We start from the raw sequence: 15935 nt of genomic DNA, 5'->3' as shown, positions 1-15935 counted from the left end.
TAAACATCTTGGCTTATTTTGCTTATATAAGAATTTCACTAAATTCCATGCCATCATTACAACTGGGATTATAGATAGGCAATTTAGGATATCTTTAAATGCTAGCTTTTGTTCATACAAACTGACCCAATTTATTTTAAGTAGCACAAATGGAATAGGGCAACTCAAGTAACAGGTATACAGAATTTAAAAACTGCTAAAAGCAGGGGTTGTTGTGGTGATTAATTTGATCTCTGACATCTACACGGGGCTCTTAACAGTTAACACCTCACCCCAAAATTACATTGAGTGTTTTTCCAAAAGGTTGGGTGAAATTTTCTCAAAACTAATAGAAATCAGTAACCCTTTACAGCAACTGCCTTTAAGGATAAAGGTAATTTCTGAACTTAACTGGCAAATATTAAAGTTCTTTACAGTATAAAGTTGAAAAACCCATCCTTGTTCTTACTTTTCAGTATTTATTCGTTGTTACAGAAAAGGCTAACATATGTAAGATACTTAGGGCACACTTATTAGAAACACAAAATTAGGAGTCCCTTCCCAAAAGCTCACTGTTCATGTTGATACCTTTCTAACTCAATTTAGCAAAAAATTTAAGTCTGACAAAAGAAGACAGGTTCTACATGAGTACCACATAAAGATGAGCATAATAAACTAAAAAATATATATATATATGTAATCAAACATGGAAAAAAGATATTTAGAACAGGAGGAAATAGTTCAGCTGAGAAAATTATAAACAGGCCCTTTCACTCATTCCTAAAACCATGTAAAGCAAATACAGCCCTGTCAATACAAAATAGAAGATGCTGAAAGAATGTGAAAATAAAATGCAGAAAGGAGCCCTTAATGATTAAGAGAATTATCTTTTTATAAAGGCTAAGTTAAAAGATGATGAGGGGCTGGGGATGTGGCTCAGGCGGTAGCGCGCTTGTCTGGCATGCATGCGGCCTGGGTTCGATCCTCAGCACCATATACAAACAAAGATGTTGTGTCCACCAAAAACTAAAAAAGAAATATTAAAAAAATTCTCAAAAAAAAAAGATGAGACTATTTTTTTTTGTTTTGTTACTGAGGATTAAACAACACTAAGCCACATCCCCAACCCATTTTATTTTTTATATTGAAAAAGTCACTCAGTAAGGCTAGCCTTGAACTTTGATCCTTCTTCCTAGGCCTCCAGAGTCACAGGATTACTCATGCACTACCATGTCAAGCAAGAGACTATTTTTGTGAAAACACGCCAAAGTCAATTTGGGTGTTGGGGATCGAGTGACACTCTGCCACTGAGCTACAACCCCAGCTCTTTTTTCTTAAGAAAGGGTCTCAAAAAATTACCAGTCTGCCTCAAACTTGGGATCCTCCTGCCTCAGCCTCTCAAGTAACTGGGATTACACGCGTATACCACTACGGCCATAACAAAATTTAAAAGCCCAATAATGGTGCTAATAGCATAGTGTTTCAGATATGGGGAAGTTACAGAACATGGAAGGGAAAGAGCATGGTAATTCAATATAAAACATGATTAACACATAAGGTATTTGACTTCTGAGAACTTAGAAACTAATTACCAAATTAACTGAATCATGAATGTTATGAGAATCGACGTGACAATGTACATTTATGTTGCAAGACATTATGGAATACTATCTTGCAGTGAATTACGTAACAAATTCTACAGCCTAATAACTCTGAATAACCCTGTAAATTTCTATATGAAAAATCTCAGGTTACCAACTGAAGGGTGTAGTTTTGATGAAAATTCAGGTCACCTGTCACTCTCAAATCTGAGCAGGGGGGGGAGAACACCTGTCTTCTACTAAATAGTGTTCCTTAAATGAATAAATACACCTTGAAAATGAACTGTTAGATTAAAAAAAAAAAAAAAGATACTAAGTTGTGGTAAGCCACTCAATGAACTGAATTCTCTTATAAACTAACCTTTCTCCTTGGATTTTCTGTCTTGTTCTCTGTCCCGACTTTTGCTCCTGTGCTTATATGACTTTCGATCTCGGCTTTTTGACCTTCTTCGATCTCGACTGCGAGACCTGTGTTTTCTTTCTGATCTGTCATGGCTTCTGCTTCTTCGTCGCTCTCTACTTCTTAATAATTTAAAACAGAAAAGAAAGCCAACTTCAACTAGTATTACAATAAAAAAGGGCCATGAAATACAAACTGTTGAATAATTAACAAGATAAAACGAAACTTTCCCTTAAAAAGCAAACAGAGCTTACTACTAAAACATTTTACTTTGGAAATCCTAATTAAAAATGACAAAAAAATCGTTCTAAACTCAATTTATCACAGTTACAAATCAAGACAGTAATCACTGCTCTTTTAAGACTTATTTCCAACTATAATTCTAATTAAAACAGCAAAGGTGATTTCATATTTTGTTTCTTCCTAGAATTAGTGAAAAGAGAAGGCATGTAAGAGACAAACCATCTGTATAGTAACCTTCTAAACAGATTTTTAACAAATCTACTAGACAGATGGGAAATAGTGAAGAAGTTGCCCTAAAGATGGGATCATTTTAGCCGGGCATGGTGGTGTACACCGGTAATCCCAGTGGCTTTCGAAGTTGAGACAAGAGGATTGCCAGTTCAAAGCCAGCCTCAGCCAAATTGAGGCACTAAGCAACTCAGTGATACCTGTCCCTAAATAAAATACAAAATAGAGCTGGGAATGTGGCTCAGTGGCTAAGAGCCCCTGAATTCATTCCCCAGTACCAAAAATAAATAAAGATGGGACCATTCGCTGACTGAAAATTCATTTTCTATCACGGTACTTAAGAATACAGCCAGTCCTCAACTTTTTTCAACTTAACGACAGTGCAAAAGTAATGTTAAGAGCAAAATCCAGTAGTTCAAATTTAGAATTTTGTTATACCCCCATAATATGTGATACAATATCCTGATGTATCTCTTTTGATACTGGACACTGGCTACAGCTCTTAATCAGTCACACAATCGTAAAGGTAAATAACTCTGATGTTCTACAGGTGTACAAAATGCATTTTCACTTATATTATTTTCAACTTACAACAGGCTTAACTGATAACTCAACTGTTAAGCTGAGGAGCATCCATATTTTCAAGTATCATCCTAATGAATAAAATCAGTAATTACTACTGCTTATTATGGGGTCATTATGAGTGAGACCCTGCTGTACAGTTTTGTATACCTGCTTCGCCTTCTTTCCCTACTTCTTGATCTTTTATGGTCCCGAGACCTGCTGCATCTTCGGTCAGAAGTTCGGCTTGAATGTCTACTTCGTGAACGGCTTCTCTTTCTTCTTTCTCTATCTCGAGCTCTTTCTTTTTCTCTTTCTTCCTCTTCTCTACGTCTTTTCCTTTCCCTTTCTTCCCTTTCTCTCTCCCGTTCTTTTTCTCTTTCTTCTCTTTCTTGTTTCTCTTTTTTAAGACGCTCATCCCGATCAGGTTCTTCAGTTCTTTTTCTTAACTTTTCCTAGGAAAATCAAGTTGGATTTCTGATTTTTGTTTTGTGGGGCTTACAACTGTTATGCAAGCACTCTACCATTGAGCTGGGTCCCCAACCCCTCAGATTGCATTTTTACACAACTAAAATCTTAAAAACAGTAAAAATATAATACCTAATGCAAAGCAATCTGTAGGCCAACTTACAGAATTCAATGCCCTCAGGGGAATTGTATCTATTCCAATACTCTATGTATGTACACAAGATATCATTACTTTACCAATTCTTCAGGTAATTCTCCCCAAATTTTAATACTTTAGAGTGACAATAGTACATCAGTTTGATGAAGACCAAAACTTCACAGGGATTATCATGTCTTTAAACAAATACAAACATCAATAAAATATTAATGAGTGGTTTATATCTCCAGGAGACCATTTTTAGCTATGTTAAAATAGTTATTTTTAGTGACAGCTAGTTATAGCCAAAAGTTATAATTCAGTGTTAACTAAAGTTAAAAATATATGCTTACAAGAAACTTACTTTTAATTCTTCTACTGTAGCTTTAATTTTGGCATAGCCCATATGTTGTTTTCCCATCAAATGATCATCTACCCGGGACTGGGCATCTCCTACTATCAAAAAGGCTCCACATACTTCACAAACTTCCATTTGTTTTTCTTGGGCAGCAAAACTTTCAATCGTCTGAAATGATAAATATCAGTTATTACAGTGAACATCTAAGTCCGGCACAGTGTTGTAGGCCCTGTAAACCCCACAACTCAGAAGGCTGAGGCAGGAGAAACCCATATTCAAGGTCAGCCTCACCAACTCATCAAGACCCAAAAAGAGGGGCTGTGGCTGTGGCTCCAAGGTGGCAGAGCACTTTCCTACCATGTGTGAGGCACTGGGTTCGATCCTTAGCACCACATACCAAAATAAAGGCATACTGCCTGTTTACAACTACAAAAATAAAAAAAATAAAACAGCAACAACAAATAAAACTGCAGACTGAGGGCCAGGCATAGTGGTGCATACCTGTAATCCCAGTAACTGGGAAGGCTGAGGCAGGAGGATTTAAAGTTCAAAGCCAGCCTCAGCAATTTAGTGAGGCCCCAGGAAACCTAATGAGACCCTGTCTCAAATAAAGCATAAAAGGGCTGGGGGCTGGAGTTTAGTTCAGTGGTAGAGACTTGCCTTGAATGTGTGAGGTACTGGGTTCCATCCTCAGCACCACATAAAAATAAATAAATAAAATAAATGATATCATGTCCATCTACAACTAAAAAAAAAATATTTAAAGTGGGAGGTGGGGGGCTGGGAATGTGACTCAGTGGTTAAGTACTCCTGGGTTCAATCCGTGGTAACAAACAAAAAAGAACCAAAAATAAAAAGAATAGCTGAGAAACCAATAAAAAATCTCACTATTTTCCATTTGAACAACAATTGGTCTACTTTTTAAGAGTGGCTGGTCACATGGCAAAAGCAATCAACTTGCCTGTCATCTAAGAAAGGTGCTGAGATGACTACTCAACTTTTAACTGTTTAATATCCACATCACCTTGAGAAATTTAAACTATCTTTCAGGAAATTATCTATTTTAGTCTGAATTCACATTTCTTCTGTAGGTTCAGTAGGCATCTGTGCATATTCAAAAAGCATTAAGAAGATGGCACACACCTGTAATCCCAGATACACAGGAGGCTGAGGCTAGAGGATTACATGTTCAAAACTACACTGAAAAACTTAGTGAGATCCTGTCTTGAAATAAAAAAGGGTGGTGGCAACATGCCTATAATCCCAGTGACTCAGGAGGTTGAAGGTGGAAAATTACAAGTTTGAAGTGAGCCTGAGCAACTTAGTGAGACCCTGTCTTAAAATTAAAAAAAATAAATAAAAGGCTGAGTATGTGACTCAGTGGTAAAGTGCCCCTGGGTTCAATTTCCAGTACCAAAAAAAGTTAACAAAGTAGGAGGTATTTTAAGAGTCCGCTAATTTTTAATTAAGATAAACATGTACTGTGTAACATACTGCAACAAAAATGAAAATAAAACCCAGATGTAAATGCATATTTATGATTTAAAACAGAAGTCAGCAAGCTGGCAGCCCAAGAACTACTATTGAAAATAATGTTTTATTGATAGAACATAACCATATCCAATTGTTTATACATTCTGAGAAACACATGTATTTTTTTGTTTTGTTTTCACCCATGGTTCCTGGTTCTTAACTCCTTCCCCGAGGCAGGGCATACAAATTAAATATTCTCTTCACCACTGTAGGTCATAGAAAGAAACCTTTTCCCTTCTTTCTATTTTGGAGTTAGCCATAAAGAAATTCTCTGACCTGCCTTATCTAACAGTAGATCCCAGGACCCCTAATTCAGAAGGGACTCTACCCAATACCCAGGAAGAATGCTACACTGCTAGGATTCCCTACTTAGTTTATTGCATTACATCATATTTTTTAATCACATTTCTCTATGATTATCCACACTTCCATCATGCTCATGCAATGAAGTCTTCATAAACCTCCAAAAGAACAAGGTCTAGAGAGCTTCCAGAAACTGAACACCTGGAAATTCTTGAAAGATGGTGCACACAAAGAGGGCATGGATGTTCTGTATTCCTTCTCCCATACCTCACCTATGCAATTCTTCATTTGCATCCTTTGTAATATCCATTTTTCCCCCCATTGTATTTTTATTTCCTGTGGAGCTGGGGATGGAACCCAAGCAAATTAACTGAACCTGAGGTAAAGGTTTGTGGCAACAATGAATTTATGGCCAGTAGATCAAAAGCACAGGTTAAAGACAAAACAAAACCTGGGGCATGTGACTGGCAAATGGTGTGCCCATGTTGGAGCAGTCTTAGAGACTGAGTCCTTAATCTATGAGATCTAACACTATCTCCTGGCTAGACAGTGTCAGACCTGAATTAAATTATAAGACTTCCAGTTGGTGCCTGCTGCTGCAGAACTGATCACTTGCTAGCGGGATGAAAACCCCACACATCTAGGGATCACAATAATAATCTGGGCTAGAGGTGTAGCTAAGAGACAGATAGTTTGCCTGACATCCTTGACTTAATTCCCAGTGCTAAACTATAAACAAACAAAAAATTATCTGAGTTGTCAGTATATTATAGAAGAAAATGAGTTGAGGTTTTTAATTTTCTTTTCTTTTTTTTTCTGTATTTTCAGGTTGTCTAAGGCTACTTTCACAATATGAAGCAGAGCTTAGAAGCTGTGACGTGCAAACCTATATTACATATTGAAGAAAATGTTTGATGACTCATTATTTAGGATATTAGGGAAAATATCTTCAAAGGTTCTCAATTAGGAACTAATCCCAAGAAATTTATATTTTAACAGGCTAGGTAATTTAAAAGAAAGTAGGTTTACTCACCGAGGTTGTAGATCTAAGCAATTCTCTCTCTTCTTTTAGCTGTTCAACTAATTTCATCATTCCCTGGGCTTCTTCTACCTTTCCTTCAGATCCTAATTCTTCAATCTAAAAAGGATAGGGATAAAAACCAAAATCAAAATCCTTTCTAATCAAACTAAATATTTTTATATTCCTCCCATGCTTCGTTAGTATTGTGGGGTTTTTAATTTTGTTTGTTTAGTGAAATCTCTTTGGGTTTAATTTACCGTTTTGATTTTTTTTAACAGCCTTAATGACATTAAATAAAATAAAGTTACAGAATTTGATGTATGGACATAGGCACAAACCCATGAAAATCATCACCAGCATCTAGATAATGAATATATCCCACCACTCTGTAAGGTTTCTCCCCCTTTTTAGTGCTTTTTCCAACCTCAATCTCACTTCACTCATATGCCCAGGCAAACAATGATTTTGCTGTCACTAAGATTATTTTGCATTTTCTAAACTTTACACAAATTGAATACAGTTTGTATTCCTTTAATGGCCTGGGTTCTTTCACTCTAATTATTTTAAGATTCATTATACTTTACATGTAGTTAATTCCTTTCTATTATCCAATATTCAATTTCCACTGTATGGTTATATCATAATTAATTATCCACTTACCTGTTGATGGACATTTGAATTATTGCTAGCTTAGGGTTTTTATTTTCTGTCCATTATGAACAAATCTCTTAAGATTACTGTTATATAAGTCATTGTGTAGACATGTTTTCAATTATCTAGGGTAAATACTTCTTAGAAGAGGATAGCTCATGTTTTATTTTTTACTTTTTAAGAAACACATAAACTCTATTCCAAGGTGGCTATACATTTTACATTTACCATCAAGGTTTATTTTTCCAGTTAGCCCAAATTCTCACTGACACTTGGTATGGGCCTTATTTATTTGTTTGATACCGGAGATTGAACTCAGGGGCACTGGAGCACTGAGCCACATCCCCAGCCTTATTTTGTATTTTATTTAGAGACAGGGTCTCACTGAGTTGCTTAGCACCTCACTTTTCCTGAGGCTGGCTTTGAAGTCATGATTCTCCTGCCTAAGCCTCCTAAGATGCTGGGATTACAAACCTGCACCACAGCGCCCGGTTGGGCCATTTAAAACAAAAGTAATCTCATTGTGGTTGTAATGTGTATTTTCCTAAAGGACTAATAATGTTGAGTATCTTTTCATATGTGTCATTCTCACATTAGTTAAGTGTCTGACTTAAATATTAACTGACATTAATGAATATAATTCTCACCTGCTGTAGGAGCACATCAATTTTGTCTGTAAGAACCTGAATTTTTTCTTCATTTTTACCTGTTGGGCCAGCTGCCTGTTGAAAACAAAATGTGTCATCAACAAGTAAAAAGCAAACATTCAAACTCTCACATATTATTTTTATTTAATAATTAAAATGTTTAATCACAAGAATAGTAATTTAACTAACTTCAATTTGTCAGTAAATCACAATCTTGTCAGTTAGTGACACTTAGAAAAATGTTATGATTAGCAAAACAAGGTTATAATAGTTAAGACTGAAAAAATGCCTTTCAAGTTTTATATCTTTCTAAAAGTACAAAGTAGGGAATAGAAGACAAAATGTTAGGAGTCTCCAAAGAACAAAGAACCTTTATTCAGACTGTAATTTGGCTAGGGATGCAATTCAGTGGAAGAGCACTTGCCTAGGATGGCCCGGGTTTGATGACTGGAACCACAGGAAGAAAAAAAGAAGAAGAAGAAATCGACTGTAAATCCACTTTACACTTACCCCAGAGGACTGTTGGTTTTGAGATAATGCCAGTCGAGCATGGCCTCGTCTGATTCTACGTTCTACTTCTGCAAGTAAACTCTGTAAGTATCGTAAAAAATCTCTCTCATAGCCAACTTTCATAAAACGAGAACTCTTCTCATACCTGGTAAAATGAAAATGAACACACATTTATCCATTTCAATTCATACATTCTATATTAACTAGTCTCAAGGACTACAGCACTTAAGCTGAACCTTAAGCAATGTATATGAAGTGAATTTCTTGTTGTCTCTCATCCTGAAGAGAAGACAATATGCTGCAACAGGTTTGGTTAAGAACACAGGTTTAACAAAGGAATTTGACTCCCCAGCTCTACCACTATACCAGATGTGTCAGTGACCCTGGACCTAGATTAGGTCTCATCTATAAAACTGGGGCTTGCAGGGTATGGTGGCACATGCATATAACCCCAGTGACTTGGGAGGCTGAGGCAGGAGGACTGCAAGTTGAACTTAGAGAGACCATGTCTCAAAATTTCAAAAAAAAAAAAAAAAAATTTAAAGCCTGAGGATATAGCTCAGTGGTAAAGCACCCCTAGATTCATCCCCACTAGTACAAAACAAAACAAAAACTGGGGCTGTTCAAAAGTAACTGTGATATACAAAAGTTTGGCATAGAACACATACTCCTGGCAGCTAACAATACCATTATTAAAGTTATATAACTTTCTTACCACACCAAGTCAGTGAATGAATCTCTAGTATTCAATTATTTTATAGCAATTCCAATTACTTCTATAATAGTTGTCCCTTTAAATCAATAATGACTAGGAGAAAAAGAACAAAAGTCCAACTTACTGTTTTCGTAGATTTTCATCATGAATTTTTTCACATGGACCTGAGAGAAAAAAAAGGAATAATAGGAATGTATAAATTATTTTGTAACAGTTAACAACCTTTCCTCTTACCAAAAGTTATTTTTTCCTTTTTTATTCATTTATTCATTCATTCATTGAGATTGAGAGGGGGGGGAGGGAGGGAGAGAAAATTTTTTAATATTCATTTTCTAGTTTTCGGCAGACACAAGTTTGTATGTGGTGCTAAGGATCGAACCCAGGCTGCATGCATGCCAGGTGAGCGCGCTACCGCTTGAGCCACATCCCCAGCCCATTTTTTCCTTTTTTAAAAGAGAAAAAGAAGCTGGGCATTGTGAACCATACCTATACCTATAATCTAAGCTACTCAGAAAACTGAGACAGGAAGACCAAAAGTTGGAAGACCACAATGGAACATTACTCAGTCATAAAAAAGAAATTGTGGGGCTAGGGTTGTGGCTTGCCTAGCATGTGTGAGGCGCTGGGTTTGCTTCTTAGCACCACATATAAGCAAATAAATAAATAAGGGTCCATCAATAACTAATAAAAATATTTTTAAAAAGGAAGAAGAAATTATGGCATTTGTGAGTAAGTCAATCCCCGAAAACCAAAAGCTGAATGTTCTCTGATATGCGGATACTAACACATAGTAAAAATGGGGGGAATAGAAGTTCACTGGATTAAACAAAGGGGAATGAAGAGAAGGGACGGCAGATGGGGCTAGGAAAGACAGTTGAATAAATCAGACATAACTTTCCTACATTCATACATAAATACATGGCCAGATTAACTTCATATCATGTATATCTATACACCATGTTGGTTTAATATGTCAAAATATACTCTACTGTCATGTATATCTAACAAGAACAATTAAAGAAAAATGTTGGGAGATCAGCCTGGGCAACTAAGTTAAATATTATCACAAAATAAAAGAGCTGAGAATGTAGCTCAGTGGTGGAGCATTTGATTATTAACATGTGTGAAGCTCTGTGCTTAAATCCTGGTACTGTAGTAAAAAAATATATATTAAAAAATAAAATAACCAATAAATCCATTTAATCACTTAGTAGTCTGTAGGCACCCAAACTGATCCTAACAAACCATGAAGCATTATGCCCAACAGCACATGCAAATTAGTCTTCATTCTTCAAGGAGAAAATAATGAAAAGCAACTATATGGGAAGACAAGACAAGAGGGATGGAAGGGAAAGGAAATTGTTCCTTATCACCACCAAAGGAAACTTAGATGTGGTAGCACTGATCTGAACCACCACTGACATTTATGATTTTCATGTTACCTGCAAATAGCACCAAACAAGCACTCTAGTCTCCAAAAACCAACCAATTTCAACATTTAAAGTTATTTCTTCTGGAATTTACCTCCGTATTTCTAAATGTTATTCTTATTTTGCTTTTTCTTGGTGTACTGATCTTAAACACCAAAATTTTAGGATAAAAAAGATTTGATGTTTATATTTTGACCAAATATTCCCTTCTGAGCTAAATAAAAGGAACATCATGATGAACTCTCTGATGTATCTCTCTTGGAATTTTTTTCATTTGTTTTCTACATGCCAATTTCTAGATCCTTCTCAAACATATGAACTCAGCTTTAGAAACTAGATAGTTTACTAACACTAATTTCCCTTTAGGGCTCAAAATACATCAGATAAACAGCTGGGCTTTATTCCATGAGCCTTCTGTCTTGCTTCAATCTGGGATGCTTATTTTCTAAGCTTACTATTGAGCTGTCACCCTGAGGAATTCCCTTTCTGCTCTCAGAAAAGTCTTTAAAAAGAGATGTTAAAACCTTGGATGTCTAGTCCCGCACAAAGGCACATTTATAATCCTAGCAACTGGGGAGGCTGAGGATCACAAGTTCAAGACCAGCCTCAGCAACTTATCCCCATCTCAAAAAGGTCTAGGGATATAGCTTGGTGGTAAAGTCCCCTCTGGGTTCAATTCACAATACCCCCCACCCCCCCAAAAAAATCTTACATGTCTAAATATGTCTCTCACTTTTCTACTTTGATGTTCAGCTATATTGCAAACCTTAATAAAAACGTATATTCACTTAGAACACTGAGGGTGTTTCTGTTACAGTGTTCAAGATTCCTGTGTTGCTACTGACAAGTCTTAGGCCATTCTGATTCATAATTCTATGACCTACACACACATCCGCCCTTGATGTTCTAAAATATGATATACCTCAACCTAAATCTTTCCATTCATTGCGCAGTCAGCTTGAATAACTACGCAATCTAAAGACTGATCACACTATGTACTGCAAAATTTTTTTCTTACATATTTGATAATTTCCTCCCATGTCTGTATTCTCTGTATGGACCAATCTAATTTATCTTATACTGTTCGATTGCCCAACATTTCAGCCGATTTTCTTAATTTTATTTTCAAATCTTTCTAGTGATTTTTACTTCAGATTTCCTCAGTTCTAATTTCTAACAGCTCTAATTTTTCAAAGGTTCCTGTGTATACTATTCTGTTCTTTCTGATAAGTGTGTGATACTAAAGATTTTGCTGAGCATGATGGCACACACCTGTGATCCCAACTAATCAGGAGGCTGAAGCAGGAGGATCCCAAGTTCAAAACCAGACTGAGCAATATAACAAGACTCTGTCTCAAAAAAAAAAAAAAAAAAAAAAAAGTGTTGGGAGATATAGCTCAGTGGTAGAGTGCTGCTTGCCTAATATGCAATGAGACCCTGGGTTCAATTCCTCATTATATATCAATCAATCTTTTGAAACAGTATTTTTCTAATTTCAAACAGTTTCCCCATTACCTAATTCCACTAAGACTCCCATCCTGCTATTGGTTCTGTCAGTCTCTCATGTTGAAGACTTTCTTCAAGTACCTGGTTGGTGTTCCTTGGCAACAACTGATTTTTAAAAATTTTTCCACAATCTGCCTAGAAGCTGCTAATGGATAGGCAGTTTGTCACTAAGGGCTTTTTACCAAAGGAAAATCAGGTACTGAGATTTTCTTTTAGGAGATCCCCCAAGGGTCAATATTCAAAGACATCACATCTCTGAAACTGTCCTTTCTCTGCAGAAGAATTCTCTTCTGCCCAGTTTAAAAAAAAAAAAAAAAATCTAGCTTTATTCTTCTGCAAAGAGGGAAGAATAAAACCCCACTATTAAGAATACAGACTCAGGAGGCTAAGGTAGGAAAATCACAAGTTTGAGGCCAGCCTCAGCAACTTAATGAGACTCTGTCTCCAAATGAAAAATAAAAAGGGCTGGGGATGTAGCTCAATGGTTTAATCGCCAGTAAAAAAATAAAATAAAATAAAATGGCTCGAGATGTGGTTCAGAGATAAGCACCTCAAGTTCAAACCTCAGTACTAAAAAAGAATACAGTCTCATTTAATCTATTGTAGTCTCATTTATCACTCATCATTGTCCTGTTCTATCTAGAATTTCAAGATCTAGATTCTTCCAGCCCTTATATGTTCCCAACACACAAAAGCAAAGATGTTGATTAATTAACTTTTCTTTTAAGGATCTAGAATATTAATTATGTACCATACTTGAAATAATTGACTTTTGTCAATTAACAAAAATTTTTGCAATTTTGTAGTTCAGATGAATAATCTCTCTAGTCCAATGTAGAATGTAACCCTTTATCCTCCTGGGGCACTGGGGTGAGAGAGGTAAAGTCAACAGATGCACATGACCACCTAAACTAATGGCTCTCCACCAAGAGCAATCTGTCCCCTCAGGAAACATTTGGCAATGTCTAAAGACAATTCTGGCTGTCACAGCTGGAGAGTGCTACTGACATATAAAGGTATAGGACAGGTATGTTGCTAAATATCCTACAATGCATGGTACAGCTCCCAAAAACTGGCTCAAAAATTTTATAGTGTCACAGTTGAAAAACCCTTAACTTACACTTACCGCTCAATTTTAGCCCCATGACTCAGCCCTCCCTTCTGTGGTAACCATATCCAGAACCTGCCTAGGGGTAGGCTGTACTCACGCACTTCCACTTAGTACTCTTTTCTATAGGCTTTTAAGGATAGAAGTTTCTCTGCTCTGGTAATATTTGCTATCTTCTATAAATGTGCTGACATCTCTAATGTTATCTCTTTTCACTGTCATTGTTTTTTTAAATTTTCATTTTAGTAGAATTTTAGAAGGGAACAGAAATAGACATTATGTTTAAGTAAGCCATCTCCCTGCCACACCCTGTAGTGGGGATGTGGCACTCTACAATGGAGACACACACCCAGCCCATTTTTAAAATTTTGAGACAGGGTCTCACTAATTGCCTGGGTTAGCTTCAAAATTGATGTCCTCCTGCCTTGACCTCCTCGGTAGATAGGATTTAAAGGCTTGTGCCACTCTATCCAGCTAAGTCATATATAATCACATAGGCGTTTATGAACATATTAAAAAATTTAGCCAAGTAAGAAATTACTTATCAGTAATTTTCAAGAATTACAAAGAAAGTATTTATAAAATCATACATTTGACAAAAGTTACACTGAAAATTAACTTACCAAGATCAGAACGGGTATTTGTGAATAACTCCGCAGGACAAAAACCACAGAGATAGTATTTACAAACCTAATGGGGAAAAAACCAAAGGCACTTAACTATTTAAAATTGCTTAGTTTTAAAATTATATTACAGATGGGTACCAAACAATATTTTCTCATTTCTTCATGTGTCATTCATCTTTTAAGACTAATTTAATTTGTTAAACTATTAGTTTAAATAGTTATTTTCATACTTCAAAATTTCAATGAAAGAAAAAATGTTCAGGAATGACAGAATTATCAGTATTTTCCACTTTGAATCATTGACTCCAGGGCCCCCAAAAACAAGTACACGAAAGACAAGCTAGAATAAAGAAAAAAAAATTTTAATAAAAAAACCTTACTGTTTTTAATCATACTAACTTTTTGGTAATTGTACATACTTATTGGGTAGTACAGTGTGACATTTCAATACACACATAACATGTAATAATCTCACTCTACCTTTCTTTTTGTATGGAAGATGGAACCCAGGATGCTTTGACATCCCCAGACTTCTTTTAAATTTTAAGACAGGATCTTTCTAAATTGCTGAGAGTGGGCATTAGAGCAGATTATGCTAAGTGAAGTTACCCAATCCCTAAAAAACAAATGTCTTCTCTAATATAAGGGGGGGTGACTCAAAATGGGATAGGGAGGAAGAGTATGAGAAGATTACCACTAAATAGGGAAGAGAGGTGGGAGGGAAAAGGAGGGAATTACACGGAAGATGGAGGGAGACCCTCATCGTTATACCGAATACGTGTATAATGTTGTGAGGAGAAAAAGACGGGCAGCAGAATAAAATAGACATCATTATGCTGTATGTATATACATGACTGTATGACCAATGTGATTCTGCAACCTGTACAATCAGAAAAATGAGAAATGATATCCCATTTGATTCAAATGTATGAAATGTCAAGATCATTGTACTGTCATGTGTAAATAATAAAAAATAAAAATAAATAAAATTGCTGAGGGTGGCCTGGAACTTGCAATCCTCTTGCCTCAGCCTCCCAACTCACTGAAATTACAGGTATACACCTCCATGCCTGGCTACCTAAATCAGATTAGGATTTGGGAATTATGTCTAAATGAGACAGAACTCTCATTTAAAGCAATCTGGGGGCTAGGGTTGTGGCTCAGTGGTAGAGGGCTTGCCTAGCACTTATGAGGCACTGGGTTTGATTCTCAGCACCCTATATAAATGAATAAAAAATAAAGGTCTATCAACAACTTTAAAATTTTTTTTTAAAAAGCAATTTGGCTCCATCTTTTTGCTTAAAGATCCTCTAATTTTCTATAAAATATATTAGAGGCCAGGCATGGTGGCACACATCTATAATCCCAGTGACTTTCGAGGTTGAGGCAGGAGGATCACCAAGTATTAGGGCAGCCTCAGCAACTTAGAAAGGCCCTAAGCAATTAGTGAGACCCTGTCTCAAAATAATAAAAAAAGGCTGGGGATGTGGCTCAGTGGTAAAGCACACCTGGGTTTAATCCCTAGTAACAACAATAACAACAACAACAAAAATGTATTAGACATTTTCACACATGTCAACACCCACTAAATTACTCTTGGTGGGTTCTTATATTATGGGGAAAACTATTAACATGAAACCAACTTTAAATTCTCTCATTGGTATTTCTAACTTTCAGATATATCACCAAACAGCTCTATTTCATATTTAATTTTGTAATATTGCACACAAACCACTTAATCAAAATTCCAGAATATCACCTTTCCTTCACATAAAACTTGTTACTAGGTGGGTTATCAATGAACTATGACATGTGAAAGAAAAGGTGGTGTTAAATTTAAGCTTGAAGGGCTGGGAATTTAGCTCAGGAGCAGAATGCTTGCCTAGCATGCATAAAGCCCTGAGTTAAGTC

General features: G+C 36.1%; 1 protein-coding gene across 10 annotated transcripts in view; it reads right to left on the bottom strand.

Moving 5' to 3' along the window:
- The window catches only part of Luc7l3 (LUC7 like 3 pre-mRNA splicing factor), a 31437-nt gene that overhangs the window by 3742 nt on the left and 11760 nt on the right, over positions 1 to 15935 (bottom strand). For 8 of the 10 annotated variants that reach the window (XR_013436119.1, XR_013436117.1, XR_013436118.1 and 5 more), the window contains exons 2-9: positions 14022 to 14088; positions 9479 to 9518; positions 8640 to 8784; positions 8130 to 8204; positions 6844 to 6948; positions 3981 to 4142; positions 3184 to 3467; positions 1942 to 2102 (exon numbers count right to left, since the gene is read on the bottom strand). Coding sequence is in view for 7 of the 10 variants with exons in the window: in XM_005321626.4 (XP_005321683.1) it covers positions 1942 to 2102; positions 3184 to 3467; positions 3981 to 4142; positions 6844 to 6948; positions 8130 to 8204; positions 8640 to 8784; positions 9479 to 9518; positions 14022 to 14088 (1039 nt within the window). In the remaining 3 variants the exon portion in view is untranslated. The remainder of the gene's footprint in view (positions 1 to 1941; positions 2103 to 3183; positions 3468 to 3980; positions 4143 to 6843; positions 6949 to 8129; positions 8205 to 8639; positions 8785 to 9478; positions 9519 to 14021; positions 14089 to 15935) is intronic. The other 2 variants (XM_040268953.2, XM_040268956.2) reach the window with 2 other exon arrangements.

This window comes from Ictidomys tridecemlineatus, chromosome 3, assembly GCF_052094955.1.
Source record: "Ictidomys tridecemlineatus isolate mIctTri1 chromosome 3, mIctTri1.hap1, whole genome shotgun sequence".
NCBI lineage: Eukaryota > Metazoa > Chordata > Mammalia > Rodentia > Sciuridae > Ictidomys > Ictidomys tridecemlineatus.
The sequence above is the reverse complement of the archived record's forward strand: the minus strand, read 5'-3'. Positions and strand labels throughout refer to the sequence as shown.